Source organism: Tasmannia lanceolata, unplaced genomic scaffold (assembly GCF_043159265.1).
Source record: "Tasmannia lanceolata isolate RefF3 unplaced genomic scaffold, GAP_Taslan_0.1 ptg000006l, whole genome shotgun sequence".
Taxonomy (NCBI): domain Eukaryota; kingdom Viridiplantae; phylum Streptophyta; class Magnoliopsida; order Canellales; family Winteraceae; genus Tasmannia; species Tasmannia lanceolata.
The window spans coordinates 41384328-41401978 of record NW_027518683.1 but is presented as its reverse complement, the minus strand read 5'-3'; the positions used below and the strand labels follow the sequence as shown (position 1 = coordinate 41401978).

The 17651-nt window shown below is 38.7% G+C and overlaps 2 protein-coding genes across 2 annotated transcripts in view; one reads left to right on the top strand and one right to left on the bottom strand.

Annotated features, from left to right (window-relative positions):
- Nucleotides 1-2854, top strand: part of LOC143880308 (uncharacterized) — a 47166-nt gene extending 44312 nt beyond the window's left edge. Inside the window, exon 12 of the mRNA XM_077383184.1 lies at nt 2626-2854. Coding sequence (XP_077239299.1) covers nt 2626-2662 — 37 coding nt within the window. The 3' untranslated portion in view covers nt 2663-2854. The remainder of the gene's footprint in view (nt 1-2625) is intronic.
- Nucleotides 2855-3009: 155 nt separating this feature from the next.
- On the bottom strand, nt 3010-5911 carry LOC143880307 (cytochrome P450 76T24-like). The gene is made up of 2 exons (XM_077383183.1): nt 4989-5911; nt 3010-3999 (listed from the first exon to the last, which is right to left on the bottom strand). Exons 1-2 carry the CDS (start codon nt 5868-5870, stop codon nt 3394-3396), a joined length of 1488 nt encoding a protein of 495 aa, XP_077239298.1. The 5' UTR covers nt 5871-5911; the 3' UTR covers nt 3010-3393.
- Nucleotides 5912-17651: the final 11740 nt, after the last annotated feature.

Sequence of the window (17651 nt, the reverse complement as noted above, 5' to 3'; positions counted from 1 at the left end):
AGGATAAAGTGGATGTGATCCCTAACACCTACTTGGAACTTCGTCTTCGTTTAGGTTGGCCTCCTAAAGCTCTTTGGAATCCCATGATCAAGAAAAAGGAACTCTCTCCATGAAAGAAGAGTTGTTTCTCCTTAAGGAGAATCACTCTCATCAAGGCGGTTCGGGCTATTCATCCGCTATATTTCTTATTCTTCTTAAAGTGCTTGGTCAATATGATGGAGTGTATAGAGCAGTTACAATATAACTTTCTTTGGAATGATAATAGGAGTGCAAGAAATATCATCTTTTAAAGTGGAAGACAGTTTGCAAAAGCTGAAGGGGCTTGGGCATTCTCTCTTTTACAGAAATGGATAAAGTTGTTTGGGTTAAGTGGTTGTCGGGCTAAGTGGTTGTCGAGGTTTGGAGAGGAAAGTGGGCACCTGTGGATAGAGGTGATCGTGGAGCATTATGGTGTTAACTTTGTGCGTCAAAGGGGGTTGAGAAACTCCACTTATGGCTGCTCAATGGGGGGCTACACCAAAATCATTTCAAAATTAGGGCTTTTCTCCCCTCTTGGCCTCCTTAAATAGAGCTTAGGTGGTTTTAGTAATAGGCCCACTCAAATGGGCAATGTAGGTGATGAGATGTGTGGAAGTGTTGTGGGCCCTACTTGATGTAGACAACCTCCACATCTAGGCTCTAAAATATCAACATAAAATATAAAGTCCTGGAAACTACACAAATGGAAAATCTCTAAGGATGGCATGTAGACAAAGGCCAAATCACATCATTTGATTATTCAAGTCTTGGGAACCATGGTCTGACCAGCAATAAAGGGCTCCTATGGAGAGCCGATGCTCTATTTAGATAGGCTTATTCGGGTCCGATTGTTATGGATAACTGTAATAAAGGAAAAATCTTTCTCTTCTTGGAAGTATCTGGCTAGTTGACCATGCTCTTCTTGATTCGTTGATTATGGAAGGAAACTCCCGTAACATGATTAATTGGCTCTAAAAGAGGAAGGACTTCTCATGGTATATTGCTGAAGAGATCGAAGTCATCTTGGCTTTGATCAAGGGCCACGCAAACCCGGGAGGGTGTGGCTCTTTGGCGTAAAGTCATGGGTATGCTCCCCAGTGACGAGCGTTCGAATCCCGCCTTGTTCAACCGATGCGCGTGGTCTACCAGTCCCTCCCCTGTTTCACAAACGAAGTTTGTTTTTTTTTTCTGTTCTTTCTCCCTCAGTCCCTCCCCTATTTCTTTCCGAGGGAATTAAAATTACAGAAACATCCCTATTTAAATGACCATTTTACCGCAAGGTCGTGTACAGTTGGGGGTCTAGATGTGGGGATATTTCAGTCAAATTGGAGGAACGCGAGGTCGGTATTTCAGTTAGACATCAGAACAATAAGAACCGTCCACATGTTGGGTCCACCTTGGATGCCCAATGGTGCAAGTATGTTGAATGTGGGCCGTTGATCATTTTGCTTTACTCTATTGATCAAATACTACCTTTGTTTGATCAGATTAATATTTTACCTTTTAGCCCATTCAAGGTCAAGTCCCACTTGGATATAGAGATTCTCTTTCTTTCAATAATGGCACTCCCTTTTTCTAACTTGTTACTGAACAATACTTGGCTGCCTAACGTGAGGCAGGAACTTCTTGCCTCATCCAATCACATGCTGACACCTCATTAATTGTTTAGAATGAAAAAATAAGCCTTACTTTCACTTTGATGAGGTGTCAGCATGTGATTGGATGAGGCAGGAAGTTCCCGCCTCACGTTAGGCAGCCGAGTATTGTTCCTTGTTACTATGTGTGTCAAGTGTACATCATGGTGGAGAAATTATATGATGAATGCGCATGTAAGCGGGCATTGCGGTATGACAGAAGTACTGTCCTTGATATTTGACTCGAGAGCAGCATCTTAAAAAGTGAGCTGTTGGATCAAATATCAAGGAGAATAGTATGGAATGTGGGCAATGATTGAAAACAACTATGTTATGCGGATAGTTTTGGAGTACTTTATTTCAAATCATGTATGAATCTTGGAAAAGTGGAGGGAAAATGACCTTATTGCCCATTCTGACACCATCAGAGCTCATACAGCCTCCTTGGATTTGTTGTACGAGAGAGTACACCTCAATCATTCTCTTTGCAGCCTCTCTTTTCATTATTTTAGTATTTCTTCATTAGAAAATCCGCTTGCCTGACAGAAGAATGACCAGTGGTGAACTAGGAATTGAATTTGAACAATAAAAAGTTAAATTGAATGACAATTGGTTTTCTAAAAACTGAGTTGATTGACAAGTGATGTATTGATTGATTTTGAGTCCACCGATTTTCCATTTTTTAAAATAATAGAAATAGCTTGAAATGTCTTTCATCTGTACTTGGTCTCAGTAGATAAATTTGAAGAAAAAAAATGGATCTTCATTTGCCTAATTTTCAAATAAAATCTTATTATCGATGCATGTTGATATTATTGCATTTCAAGTAATTACTTTCAATTTCCATTTGATAAACGATCTCAAGCATGTATAACATTTTACCTGCATTATATACATTGTTTTCGTATTAGCTGGCCAGGCTATTGAGATTCCTATTGGGCTTTTGAGCTCATTATGTGGTTCACAATTTCAGATCTAGAGGAGCATTAGGTGAACCGTCATGGAGTTAGCAGCTCAGATTCTGAGACTTGTGTTCGGCGAGGATCTGGCCCAGATTAGATCTTTAGTTGCTTTCTTTCATTATTATATCCTGATTAAGGTTATTGTCATTGAATATGTATTGTTGAATTTGAATTTATGAACCTATTGAAATAAGATTTTCATGTACGATTTAAATTCTACAAATTTAGATACTATTGTCAAATTAATGAATGAGGATGGAATTAGTCAACCTTGCATGCCATGGAATTTGACCCATGGGTATGCGGCATTGTCAAGTGCCTAGCCCGTGGGTATACATCATTTTCTTTCAAGAAACATGAACGGTTGAAAATTTAGAAATGTATTCGTCCATGTTCCAAAGATAAATCAGCTTTTTTAATGTGAACTAGCATCTCCTTCAAGATACAAAAGCAGTTACATTGATTTTGGGAGGTCGCTTATACCCCCACCATTCTTATTGGCATTAATAGAGTACAATATTCCTTACATAAAATAACAATCTTTGCAATATCTAAAAGGGAAATGATTTCAGCGCTCCAATGTTTTGATAAATATGAGCTCTAACTTTTTTCATGTACGTAGTATTTAAAGGGCTGTCAGAGGAATATTATGGTTCTCAAAAAGCTCTTAAAGCCCTTAAATACTACACGAAAAAACAGGTGGAACGCATGTTTATCAAAACACTGGAGCGATGAAATCATTTCCCTATCTAAAATAATAGTCTAAATATCAACATCACTCAGGAATCTCGAATTGGAATAGCACAAAGCGGGACAGCCCTCTGTAATGTGCCGCCAAACTTATAACGCATGTCCATGTCCTCGGGTGCCATCCCATTTGGAAGCTTCCATGAAAATGAATGGAGAAGAGAAGCTAGCATTAGGGTTACCATCCGATATGCAAGATTAATTGCAGGACAGATCCTTCGACCTGCACCAAATGTGATAAGCTCGAAATCTTGGCCTCTGAAATCCACTTGAGAGCCCAAGAACCTCTCAGGAATGAAAGCAGCGGGATTTGGCCAACTATCGGCATCTCTACCGATAGCCCATGCATTGACGAGGACTTTCGTATCCTTGGGTATGGTAAAGCCACAAATATCCACATTAGATTCTGCTTTGTGGATTAGTAGGGGAGCAGGTGCATGCAAGCGGAAGGTTTCCTTCACCACGGCTTGTAGATATGGGAGCCTAGCAATATCTGATTCTTCCACCTGCTGATCTAAGGTGATGGTTTGTAAGAGCTCGGACCGGGCCTTTGCCATGGTATCTGGGTTACGAAGCAACTCTGCCATCGCAAATTCTATTGTGTTTGCACTAGTATCAGTCCCCGCGGTAAATATATCCTGATGAATGGATATGTAGTTAGACAATGTTTTCTTGATGATAACAACAAAGTTTAAAATTGTAAAGTTTATAGCACTGTTTTATGTCTGTAGCAGGATATATAGGTTAGATAAAATGGACTTGTTTGAGTCTATAAAAGAGAGAAAATTGAATAACAACAGATTATTAAAGATAAGACTAATATACTATGCAAATGAATTCTGATTATTTGGGAAAACTTTTGAACCTTTTAACAATCCCTGTTCAAGAGATTCAATGTGGGAACTAGATCAGATCTAACGACTTTGTGAGTTATTTTTTTATCATGATTTTGATACTACAGCAGTTAGGAAATAAGATTCAAGCATGTGCATCGGAAACTTGAATTTATAAATATTAAATAAGAAAACAAGGATATGTTTAGGCCTTCCCATTTTGCTACGTGGAAGATCTCGGTAACCCCGGCGCTCCTCCGAGGACGGTGAAATTCCCTCGGAGAAGATCTCGTAGTTCCCATATTGCTCCCGTATGGAGGGGTGAGATTGTCCACTTTTTTTCTGCTTGGAGGGGGAGATTGTTGGGGGTTCCACGAAAAAGCAAAAGATCCAACATCGGTAATGTGAGTGGATGTGGATGGACTTATAAGGATTTGGGCACCCTCCCCTTAATGGCTAGCTTTTAACCGAGCGAGTTCTACCCAGGTCCCTACACAATCATGGACTTGAGATTTTTGGCCCCCGATCCGATCAATCCTCCGATTACCATCTTGAAACATCTATCCATCAATCGGCTGAGATGCACATGCATCACCGACCCTAGGTAGGTCCGGGTGTTACATTCTAAGCCACCACCCAAAGGATTCCGTTTGTTTCTTCCGTTTTGTATGTGTCACCAAGATTTTAGAGTGAAGAAGAGAAATGTTGGGATCTTTGATACCAAGATTTTATTCGTCTCACATTACTCATTCTCGCGAAGAAATAAAATCATGCAATGGAATGAATAAACGTACCACAAGTAGAGCTTTGATATCAAACTTTTCATCATTATTTTCTTTGTGGTCGAGTAGTGCGTCGAGAAAATCATTCATCCTCAGAGAGTTCGAAGAGGCTCTATATAGTACGCGTTCTTCGATCAATCTATCAAAAACCAAATGGAGTTTCTTAAGAAGAGCAGTCATCCGGCGCCTTATCCGTTGCAAATCTATCGGCCTAAGCAACGGGAAGTAATCAGAAAAATTGTGTTTTCCAATCTCTTCCAATATTTTCCAAATTAGATCTTTGAATTCTTGTGTAGATTCGGATTTTAGATCAACCAAATCCACAGAGAAGGTTGTGTTCGATATCAAATTAAGGGTAGAAACGAAAGCCACTCGACCGATGTTTACAGCTTGTCCTGTCGTACAATTATCACCTATGTGAGAGAGTACCTGTTGCACCTTTTGACGTCGAAGCCCTTGGTTTGAATCGAGCCTCTGGGTGGTGAAAATATGCATGGTGCCTATCATCCGTAGCTTCCTCCATTGAGAATCTGACGGTAGCCATACAATCGATCCCTCATTGTATTGAAGAGCCCGAACTGCGTCTGGGACAGTTCGACCCGCAAAGGCCTTGTCGTTCTTTTGTAGGATCTCTCTGGCCATGTTTGCTGAGGAAACAATGACTGTGGTTACACAACCAAGCCTGAGAGTCATTAGTGGGCCATAGGTCTTGGCTAGCTCGGCTAGTGACTCATTGGGTTTATCACCGAGTTTGAAGAGGTTTCCAACAATAGGGAGAGGAAAGGGGCCTGGTGGGAGCTTCCCTTTATCAGACCCATTCCTTACAAGAAGATGGAAAGCATAGATGCATGCCAAAAGAAATGAGAACCACAACACTAAAACTGAGTAATCCATTCCCACTCTCTGTCTCAAAACTTGTTTCCTTCTCTCCCCAGAAATAGCCTTAAATAGCCATAAGACAATTTCACTTGCAGAGAACATAAATCTGTGAATTAGGTTACTTGCGTGTCTCGATCAATGTCATTTGAGGAGTGTCGTCTCCTTAGCCACGAACAGAACAAAACAAAACCAAAGTGTATGCCAACACGACAAGTCTATTAGCCACTCGATCTGTCCTCGCGGTCGACCAAACAAAACCAAACCCTATACTAACACCACACAACTCTATTAGCCGAACTGTCCTCGTGTTCATTTCCTTAAAAGTATCTACGACACTTTGCATGGCAATAAATAGACAAAGAGGCATGTAAAATTTTACTCCCATCCATAGCGACCCATGAAATAATACAAATTAAACTATGGATTTTTTAATGGAATCCTAGTATTGAAGGGAGGTCACGGGCTCCACTCCCTAAAAATGTCAATGATTTTAGGCTCTTTAATTTCAAGCCATTTTATGATTTTAGGTTCTTTCCTTAGAGCGTTTCGGCAGCCACGTGTCTAACTTTTTTTTTTTGGTTGTTGTTGGATCCGTAATGAAAACACTTTCAAAATGGGATTCCGTGTTGAAAATAAAAAAAGGGCTGGACAAAAACCTTAATCAGATTAGGAAGCACAATTTGAAAAAGGGATTCCGTGTTAGAAAATAAAAAAGGGATGAACAAGACTCTTGATTTGACCTTTTTAAAGCTGTATTTATTGCTTTTAAGGGGATTTTGACTCCCTTCGTTTGTCTTTTAGTGGACGTGGCTCCATTGATTGATGCCCTTTTTTTCCTAAAACGGATTCCCATTTTCCTAGCAATGCTCATCAGATTATCCAATTCCCTGTGGTCCATAAACCTCATTTAATTTTTTATTTTTTTTTTTATGGGCAAGCTGGGGTTAGGCAGGACCCTATGAGATATATTAGAAAAAAAAAGAACGGAGAACATAGGGGGACCACAAGGGCAGTACAAGCAACAAACAAAGAGAGAAAGTAAACACAAGATACAAACAGAATCATACTGCCCTATACTAGGATTCTGAACCCAAGGGGGATAATCTGAGAGGACATTCGAACTGATGATGGCTGACCTCTTTACACCATTGCAGCTCGAGAGAATAGGAGCCAATGCTTCACAGAGCTGAGCAGCAGACATAGCACCAGATCTACAGAACATGGTAGGGGATGTCAATTTGGTATGGGACGTGAGGATCTCCTCATGATTATCTTGAAGATCAATGGTTTGGATTATACATGCATTCATATTCTTTTTTTTTGAAATAGGTAAGCTGGGGTTAGGCGGACCCCAACCAGATATATTAAGAAAGATCAATAAAGATACTACAAGAAAACAGAAAATCAAGCCCCTCGCACATCAGAAGAAGGGCAAACAAACTATCAAAAGGGAGCCAAAGGCCACCCAACAAAACGGCAAAGACAAACAAAGGAGAACAACCTAACCGCTTCAGCAAAATGAAAACAACAGCCACAACACTGCCAAAATTCGAACAGCTACCACAAAAACAAACAGCACCAGAGCTAACAGCAGACCCAAAAACACCAGCACCAAAAGCAGACCCCAATTCATGATCAGCCTCCCGGAATGAGCCCACGAAATGGGGACCTTATTCTAGTAGAGGGGATCGGGGAGATGGAAGCACCTGACTTTCCCTTTTTATTCTTCTTGCTCTGAACTAAATTCCAAGGACCTTCAGACGATGGGGACGATAAAGAGAGAGAAAGGTCCGGAGGCTTGGTCTGCTTTGTAGATGTCTCGGGGATATCAGAGCCAATGACTGAGAATTTATTTCTAGATAAGGCACTATTGGTAGAAGGGGTTTCAGGATGATCCAAGCTGATCCTATTATGAGCAATTGGAGAATCAGAACTTAGCTGAACAGCTTTATCACTATCCTTAGTGATTGGCCTCCATTCCTATAGTTAAAACAAGATCCATCAAGATCTGAAACAACCAATTACTCCAAAAGCTTAGGCGTTTAGAGTTTGGTGTTATTTAATCATTTATGCCTCAACACTCCTTTGGATTTTTAAAATCTAGTAGTCGCTGGGTTTCTGTTTACACCCATTTGGGGTTTAATCGGTCATCAAAGACCAAGTTGTCAACTGGCAGTTCATGTGGACTAGGTCACAGAAGTTATATGCCACGTCCGCATTTGATGGGCATGTGGAGGAACGTGCATGTACCAAAGCTGTAATGGATGGGCAGTCATTGACGATCTTTCCATCAGAGTATGTTTATCTTTAAAGCGAATCGGTTGAGTGGGACCGAATTATCAAGACACCATTTGGTTTGACAGATTCAAAGGTGTGGCACTGCAGTTGCCAATCGTGGGAAGGTGGATGATAACCACTTGGAACATGGAAGACGTGAAAATAAGGGAGCCCGGCATGGGCAGTTACGAAACCGCTCCTTCCAAGAGAACATGGGGTAATGAGGACCAGTTACCCAAATAAAGCCATATAAGGAGGCGTCTGTCTCCAAAGAAGATGTCCCATAACTAAATCAAACATGTATTTGCATTTTATCACTTTTCAGCACTGTAACTTTTACTTTTTGCAGCTGTAGCTTTTCTTCAGATTTAAGGAAGCAATGAATTCATCTTCCCGGGTGAGTCTTTCTTTGTAATTCTGCTATCCCTCGCACTAGTCTTTCATTTGTGTCGCTTTGTCGTTTAGCTGGGATCGAACAGTCTGTCGACCCTGAGGGTCATTGTGTTCTATGCTCATAGACCAATCACGAGTCGTTCATGTTCAGTGTGTTGATGTGTCGTTCACATTCTGAATGTGTCAACATCGCCACGTTTGGTGTCGCGTCTGCACCTAAAAAGTCCTTTCCATCTGTGTAAAGGCAGAGGAGCCCAAGGAAGAAGTGTCATTCCCCTCTTCTTCTTAATTGCCTGAAATTCAATATTAGGGGACGAAAACATCTCGGTCGTTGAACCCCTCGAATTGAGTTTCCAATTTTCTTGCCTTGAGAGAGACTGGCCCGCCCGAGCGAACTCACGAACACGCATGGGTGCACTGACAGATCGCGTCAGAGCAACTTTTAGATTGGACACTATCTTTTTGGCACGCCCGGTGGGACAAGCTGAATTAGGCAGCGTTGAATGGCTTATAATACAAGAAGTAAAACTTCTAGCCTTGGTGTTCCCAAAAATACTAATGATTAATATCTCCCAGAGTGCCAAAACAAATGATAGAAGGACTTCAAATCAGGAAAATCCTTCATTAGGGAAGAACCCTAATCCAGTTTTGCCAAGTGGTCAAACTACCCCTCAGGGCCGAAACTCAGACATGCCCTTATCACTCCAGGAGGTGCCGTTGCATTTAGGCAACACTTGGATGAGAATTCCCATGAGTTATCTCAACTAGTGGCTCGCCAGATTTATGAAGTGTTAAGGCCCTTCCACTCCTCTAGTGAGAAAAATTTCCAAACAGGTAGACATAATGTTTGGTTTACTAACTGACAGAATGACGTCGTCAACTCCAGTACACCCACCACTTTGGTAGCGTAAAAAGCTAGTCCAGTAGCTACCATACACTGGAACTATCAAGAAGCTACCATACACTGGATCCGCATTTTTAAGTGTAACTAACCCACTAGAGGGTGGCATCAGGATCGACCAATTCCAGCTTTTAACTAGGCCAAACCCTTCTCTAGGAGGCCCTCTTAGTGGCCCCTCTATATTTGCCCTAGGAGAATCAAGCCAAAATTTCGCACCAAGGTATAATTCTACCACACAATGGGACCAATGTTAATGACTTTGACTCTACAATACCTACATAGCAGGCATTGTGTTCTGCGGAAGATCGAACCGACCTTGGAACCGTTATACCAAATGAGGGTGTGGCAGACCCTAGTGGTAGTGTACATAATGGCAATGAGACTAGGGTATCATGGAACAATAAGGAGGACCAAACACCACCTCCAAAACCCCAAGTCATTATGGGTGTTCATGTCATAGGCAGAGCTGAGGGGCAACAAGTATGGCCTAACCCTATCTCCTACAAACCTTTCGTCAGGGGCAACTACATCCCCCATAACATCGGCCTGAATAGAGACCACGTCATGAAAATGATTCAATAGTAGCTTAGTCTGATATTCAGATCAATTCATAGGCCATTTTACAAGAAACCGTATCTTGATTGGTTTGACTATGAGTACTTATACCCTAGGGGTTACAAGGTTCCAAAATTCACATTATTTTCTGGGGAAGACAATCAGTCTACTGTCGAGCACATTGGTCGTTTCACTACCCAATGTGGAGAGGCAAGTCATGAACTTTACAAACTTTAGATTTTCCCAAGTCCATCACAAGAGCGACCTTCAATTGGTACATAAGTCTGCCACCCAACAATGTTACGAAGTGGGAAGGCATGGAACATATTTTCCATTCACAGTTCTACCCGACTGAGCCCGAAGTAAATAAAGTTGACTTGGCTAGGTTGAGCCAACTGCCAAACGAGCCAGTGGACTTGTACATTGCCCGATTCAAAAGGGCCATGAACAGATGCCACCCTAGTCTTCAACAGGCCGACTATGTAAAGTTGGATCAAAATGAGCTTAGTTTGGAATCAAGAAAAAAATTTCCGGGTCAAGAATTCATAGAACTCTACCATTTGGTTTCTCAGGCCTCAAGATATGACAGCCTAATAAAAGAAGAAGAACAAAGGAAAATCTCATCAAAAGGGAAATACTATAGAGATCCATATAACAAGGTCACTCTGGTCGAGATAGAGATGGACCCCAACAATGAGGAGTATATTGACCATGTCATATGAAGAACTATATGATACTTGTGAAAAATTTCATGATGGTTTAATGGAGCGAGTGTTTAAAAATGTTGAACTAACAAAGAAAATTGAAGAATTGAAAAATGAATTTAAAATACTTGTATCTAAAGAAGAAAAATTAGCCAAAGTAAATGGAGAACTTGAAATGAAGAATAATGAGCTTAATGAAAAATACAAACTTTTAAGTGAAGATAAAGAAGAACTAAGAGTTAGCTCATGTCTTCAAATAGATCATTTGGAAAATAAAATAGAAGAGATAAAACTAGAAAAAGACACCAACTTTTGATCGAAAACCACAAGCTACAAGAAGAAAAAGCTAAACATGTTTGTGATCATATTCACTTTTGTAGTTCATGTTCATTTACCTACTCTTCTATGTCATGCAATTATTGTGGTAGATATGGACATTACAAATCTAGATGTAAGTTTAGATTTGTAAAGAATACCAAGTTTGTTTGGGTTGAGAATGACTTATCATTTAGGACAAACTTGAGTGGAACCAAGTTAGTTTGGATCCCAAAACCCCCTACTTGAGGCATTTCATATGCTTAGTAGATTTGGGGGTGTACTTCAATATAATATAATTTGAAAATAAGTTTTAGATACATGTGCCAAATTGTGCATATCTACTCGTATCCATGATTGTGCTCCATTGTTATATCATTTGAGTATCTTTATACTAGATATTGTCTAGCTATTTGTGTTTAATGTTCACATCCTTTGAAAATGAACTATAAATGCTCACATGTTCATCTTGATTGATTTATATGTATCTATGATTTAGTGTTGAAACCATTGTGTACTTAATTTGATTACTTGTTGGAAATAATCAGTTGTGATTATTCATTTAATGTCATGGATTTGTGCTTGAAAGTAATTATCTAAAAATCTTGCAAAGACCCGTTCATACTTATGAATATTATAAATTCAAATTCAAAGATGGGTTAAAAAGAAACGAAGGAAAATGTACTTGTGCTTCATTGAGTATGACTTGCTTTTATCATTTGAAAATAATGTTGGAAAGATACATTGTGCTCATCATGAATTATTTCTCAAGTATCTGCATATTTATGCATAAGTGGATTATTCTTTTGAATTAATATGGTTAGGCTTCATTTTGATCATATCCTTGAAAACGATAAAAATAAGAAAAATTATACTTACTTGTAATTAGTCATGAAAAATGGAAATGAAATAAGTTTGCACTTGATGTCCAAATATTAACACATAATTGATAATCCAGATTGAGAATTGAAATTGAAAACCTAGAGGAAGTCGATAAAAAATTGTGTTTAAGAAAGAAAATGGAAATTAAATCATGAATATTTTTTTTATGAAAATCTCTTCACATCTAGAAATTATTCATGCCCATCCATAGGAAGTCACTGTTAAGAATTCTAAAACTTGAATGAACTAAGATGGTTCAAAACATGAACTTGGATACCATGTACTTAATCATGATACAAAGAAAATCATTCTATCTAGAGAGTTGTGCTTAAGATTGGTAAAATCATATAAATTCATGTTGATAGATACCGAGGCTCATTCATTAATTGATCTTGTTGTATCCATTCACTCTTAAGCTAAATGCAAACATCTTTTTAATTTCATAGTCTATATGTCTGATTGTTGGATGCTTTGATATAGGCTATGTATGTGCTTTATTGATTATATCATTTCAAAATAAATTATAGATACAACAATTGTGCTTCGTCTTTAAATATCTATAATGTAATGTTTATACAATTAGTGATAAGATATACTATCTTTGATTAATCTTATAAACTCATGTCATTACTCTCACTTATAATGGTACTTAGGTCAAAGTGTTTTGCATCTCACCTGAAACTTATTCATGCACTTAGTATCCTTATCGACCCATAGGAATAGCTTAGTTTGGTGCAAACTAGGTTCATAAGTCTAATATCTTGAAACTTGAACACAAATGAAACAAGTCTTGCTATTGCTAGATTTTAGTTTTATAAAGTTAGTTGATCACGTCCTTCTAGCAAGCATAGAAGAAATAAAATAAAAAATAAAAAAAGAAAGAAATAGGTAGATTCATTGTAAAACATTGTGTCTAAGCAAAATCATTGTGAATCAAACCTTAGACATTTTCTAAACAAACAAGGTTGGGTCAAAACACAAGCTTTATGAATTTCCAAATCCATAGTTAACATCATAAGAAATTCATAAGTAGTTTCATTAGCCTAAGGTGACTCTTATCCTTGAGAAACTCTTGAATATCCTTGGCTTTTGATATATTCCCATGGAACTTAAAATCTCACATCATTTAAGGAAAAATGATATTAGCTCAATATGAGAAATCTGTTGGGATGTTGCCTTGTTTCCCAAGCAACATAAAAGTCAATGTTTTGGTAGTAAGCGAAAACAAAAAGTGGCGTGAGTTTTTCCTTTTGGAAAAACCATATTGTTAGAAACTCTTGCTCTCTCTCTCATGTTAGAAATAGAAAGAAGAAAAACTTACGTTTTTTGGAACTCTTTCTATGTGTGAAGAAAAGAGGAAAACCAAGGGTTTTAGTGCATCTTTGTGATGTGAAAATTAAGAGAAGAAAAGAACTTTATGAAGGCATTTTCAAGGGATTGTTCTAGTTCTTTGACGGCGACGAGAAAGCTTTGTATTCTCTTGGATTTTATACAAGAGGGGAAGTCAAGAAGGGGTTTTGTAAAGGGTTACAAAAGAAGGATTTGAGAATCGATCAAGTGTTGGATCGATTGAGGAATCTATTGTAATCTTTGTTACTTCTTGATGAGTGGAATATTTCTCTTGGATCGCCCGTGGACGTAGGCTTTGCCGAACCACGTAAAATTTGTGTGTTCTTTGTGGGTTGCAATTGTGGTTTGTTTTTATCTTGCTTTAAATCGTGGATTTTGATCGGACCATTGTCCGCTGATTTTCTACAAATTGGTATCAAAGCTGTTGGATCAATCTTGCCGGGCAAGTATGGGACCCGATCCCGCGAGAGGGTTGCGGCGCGAGGCGCCACGCTCTCTCTTGGTCTCTCGTACCCACGCGAATGGCGTGTGTTTTTTATTACTGATTTTAATTACCCAACCAAGCAGGCAGCAACCAAGCCATGGGGTGCAAACAAACGTACAACCCAGTACCCATAAGGGCAGGGGTGAGTCGTCGAGCCTAGCAAGGTGTGATTTAATTCATCTTTTCCGTGAACTTGGGATCACTAAGGCAATCCGAATTCCACGCAAAAGAGAGTGACAGAGTCGCCACCTAGATGAGGGATCTAGGACCCATAATTGACCAGAAATCTAGACTCGTTACCTGGTTACGAGAACGAAAGGTATGGGGAGTTACCACCACATGCACCATTCCTGCCCGATAATCGGTCTTCAATTCCAAAAGTTAACTCTTTTGAATTTCTTTTAAATGGCTCATTTAACTCTATATTAATATGCGAACTACGTGACATGCATCCTAAGATCTAATTTCAATGTAATTCCTAAATGTGTATCTTGATTTTCTTAACTTGTTTGAATTCAATCCAAGTGAAAGTTCTCCTAAAATTTTAATTTCATGGAAAGTCCTAAGTGATTTCACTACTTCTAATTTAAAGATTAATGTACAAAACCCCACCACTTATGTGTGGAGCCGACTCGTGATTGGTATGCCATCAAGCATCCAAGCTGCCTACGTACCCAAGCCTCACTGGGATCAGAGTCGACGTAGTTCGGTGCACCTGAACTAAGCTACTTATGCCTAACTCATCTAGGACACCGATCTAGACTGGATTGACTATTTCAACAGTTTTAAGAGAAATTATTTAATTCGAGTTGAAGATTTTATTATCCTAGGACTTCATCTAAGATGCTATATGGTCATATCTAAGTGCAAGACGTCCCTTAGACTAATGCAGGTTAACCTACATTCTAGGCAACTAGGTTTGTCCTAGGGGAAAAGTGAGGTGACTATTGTAACTAGATCTATGACACGATTGCTATCCATAGAAAATGCCCGTGATGAGGTTGGACTCCTAACTCTAGGACTCCCTAAAACTTAGAACACAACGTGACGTAAGTGTGGGACATGATCCCGCGAGAGGGGCGTGGGGCGCGAGCCACCGTGCACTCTCTTGGTCTCTAGTACCCACGCGATTGGCGTGTGCTTCTTAGTGTTGATTTAGATTCGTCTTTTATGTGAACTTGGGATCACTAAGGCAATCCGAATTCCACATAAAAGAGACTGACAGAGTCGCCACCTAGATGTGGGATCTAGGACCCGTAATTAACCAGAAATCTAGACTCGCTACCTGGTTACGAGAATGGAAGGTATGGGGAGTTATCCACCACATGCACCATTCTTGTCCGATAATCGGTCTTCGATTCCAAAAGCTAACTCTTTTAAATTTATTTTAAATGGCTCATTCAACTCTATGTTAATGTGCGAACTAAGTGACATGCATCCTAGAATCTAATTTCACTGTGAATCCTAGATGTGTATCTTGATTTATTAATTTGTCTGGATTCATTCTAAGTGAAAGTTCTCCTAGAATTCTAATTTCATGGAAAACCCTAACTGATTTGATTAAGTATTTACAAGAAAATTAATATACAAAACACCACAATTTGTTTGTGGTGCCGACTCGCGGGTGGTATGCCATCAGACATCCAAGCTGCCTACGTACCCAAGCCTTACTGGGATCAGAGTCGACGTAGTTCGGTGCACCTAAGCTAAGCTACATATGCCTAACTCAACTAGGACACCGACTTAGACGGATTTGACTGTTTCAACAGTTTTAAGAGGAATTATTTAATTCAAGTTGAGGATTTTATTATCTTAGGATTTCATCTAAGATGCTATATGATTCTTATCTGAATGCAAGTTGTCCCTTAGACTAATGCAGGTTTGCCTACATCCTAATTTACTAGGCTTGTCCTAGGGAAAGATCGGGTGACTAGTGTAACTAGACCTATGGCACGGTTGCTATACATAGCAAGCGTCCGTGATGAGGCTGGACTCCTAACTCTAGGACTCCCTAAAACCTAAGACTCGACCTGACACCAGGGTTCCTAAATTGGGCTCTAATGGTTCTTAGATCGGAAACCATGATCCAATGGTTCCGAAAGACACAAGATAAATCGATTTAAGTTCTTGAGGTTAACGAATTTCAGATTTTAAGGATTTTCAGTTTTTGGACACTTAAGGAATACCAATGGTTCTAGGGTTCACCAATTTCGGCCCAGAATGGCATCCAAGGGAGGAAATCGTGTGTTCTTTCCTTGCGCAATTTAATACTTAGGTTATAACATCTTATTGCCTGGCATATCTCAGGATTTTCGTGGACAGTAACCTCGGAGCCAACAACATGCTATAGCTTAAGTATTCAAATTGTCAAAGATCGGTTGCAATTGGGATACGATTATGGATGCACTGACCATTTTTCCAGGGAATTCTAATGATCCTAAGATTTCTGTTTCAATGGATTAAGGAGTTAATGTGTGACAGAGATTTAAGGTTCTTTAGAAATATTCAGATGATTTTCAATTAATTTCGGATTTTTAATGAATTTTATTAATTTTAAACATATGAGTGATTTTACAAGTGAAATTGTAGCAAACGAATTCGAAATGAGTTGAAATTTCTACAGCAGCAAGATATGATGAAATGTAGCTTACGGAAAGAGTTTTACAGATTTTTACATTAAGCTCATATTTAATTTCGATTTAACAATTGATTGACCAGATTGCACAAATAACACAGAAACCACTAGAAATATGAATCTAAATTCAATGAAATTTCTACATTAATAAGATATAAGTAAAAATAACATACTGAGAAATTTTCATAAATTTTGGAAACCATTTACTATCAGTTTCAGATTTTTTAATTTTCAGACCAGATTATGAATTAACCCTACATCCCATATGAAAACAGATCCAAATCACTTGAAACTTTTACAGTAACTAGAAATGTGAGATTGAAGACTACTGTAAAAATTTTAAGAATTTTAGTTGTTATCTGATGTCAGTAACAATTCCTTCAAAAGCTGGTAAATTTCAAAGAAAGCATAAAATAATATACCAAACAAATTCTCAAAATTCTCAAAATTTCATGGTAGAATGTACTGGTATCATATTAGTTTCCCACGAAATTTCATTAATTTTGGAATTCATTTAGTATATATTTTATTTTCGAAACACTCATGGAGATCATGATTTTGAGCATACATATTTAATTTTCAACTAAATTCAATTAAATACTAAAAATCATGCAAATATACCAAATAATTCTAGAAAAATCTAAAAATTAAGTACCTACCTGTGATCGAAATCCTCGCCGAATCCGAGAGCCGAAAAATTCGAAAATCGCACCGCCGCTTGATCCGCTTCCGCTTTCTTTCTCTTTTTCTTTGTTTTATTTTCTTTTATATTTTTTTTTATATGGAACAAGGGAGAGAGATGGGGAGAAACAAATAAGGAGAGAAAGTAGATAATGATAGTGTGAGAGTGAGAGAGTGAGAGATATTGAGGGAGAGAAAGAGAAAACTATCCAAAAACAATGTGTTGTCTTTTTTCTTTTCTCCTCCTCTCATCACCTCTCTTTATATAGTGAAAAACTTAGTGGAGAGGTGGAAATAAACAATGAGAATGGTGGGTGTGGTGGAGAATAATGGAATATATAATGGTAATGGTGGAAATTGTGGTGGGGAATAATGGAATATATAATGTGAATGGTGGGTGTGGTGGAGAATAATGGAAATAAACAATGGTAATTGTGGGAATGGTGGTGGGAATAATGGAATATATAATGGTAATGGTGGGAATGGTGGTGGGAATAATGGAATATATAATGGTAATGGTGGGAATGGTGGTGGGGATAATGGAATATATAATGGTAATGGTGGGAATGGTGGTGGGAATAATGGAATATATAATGGTAATGGTGGGAATGGTGGTGGG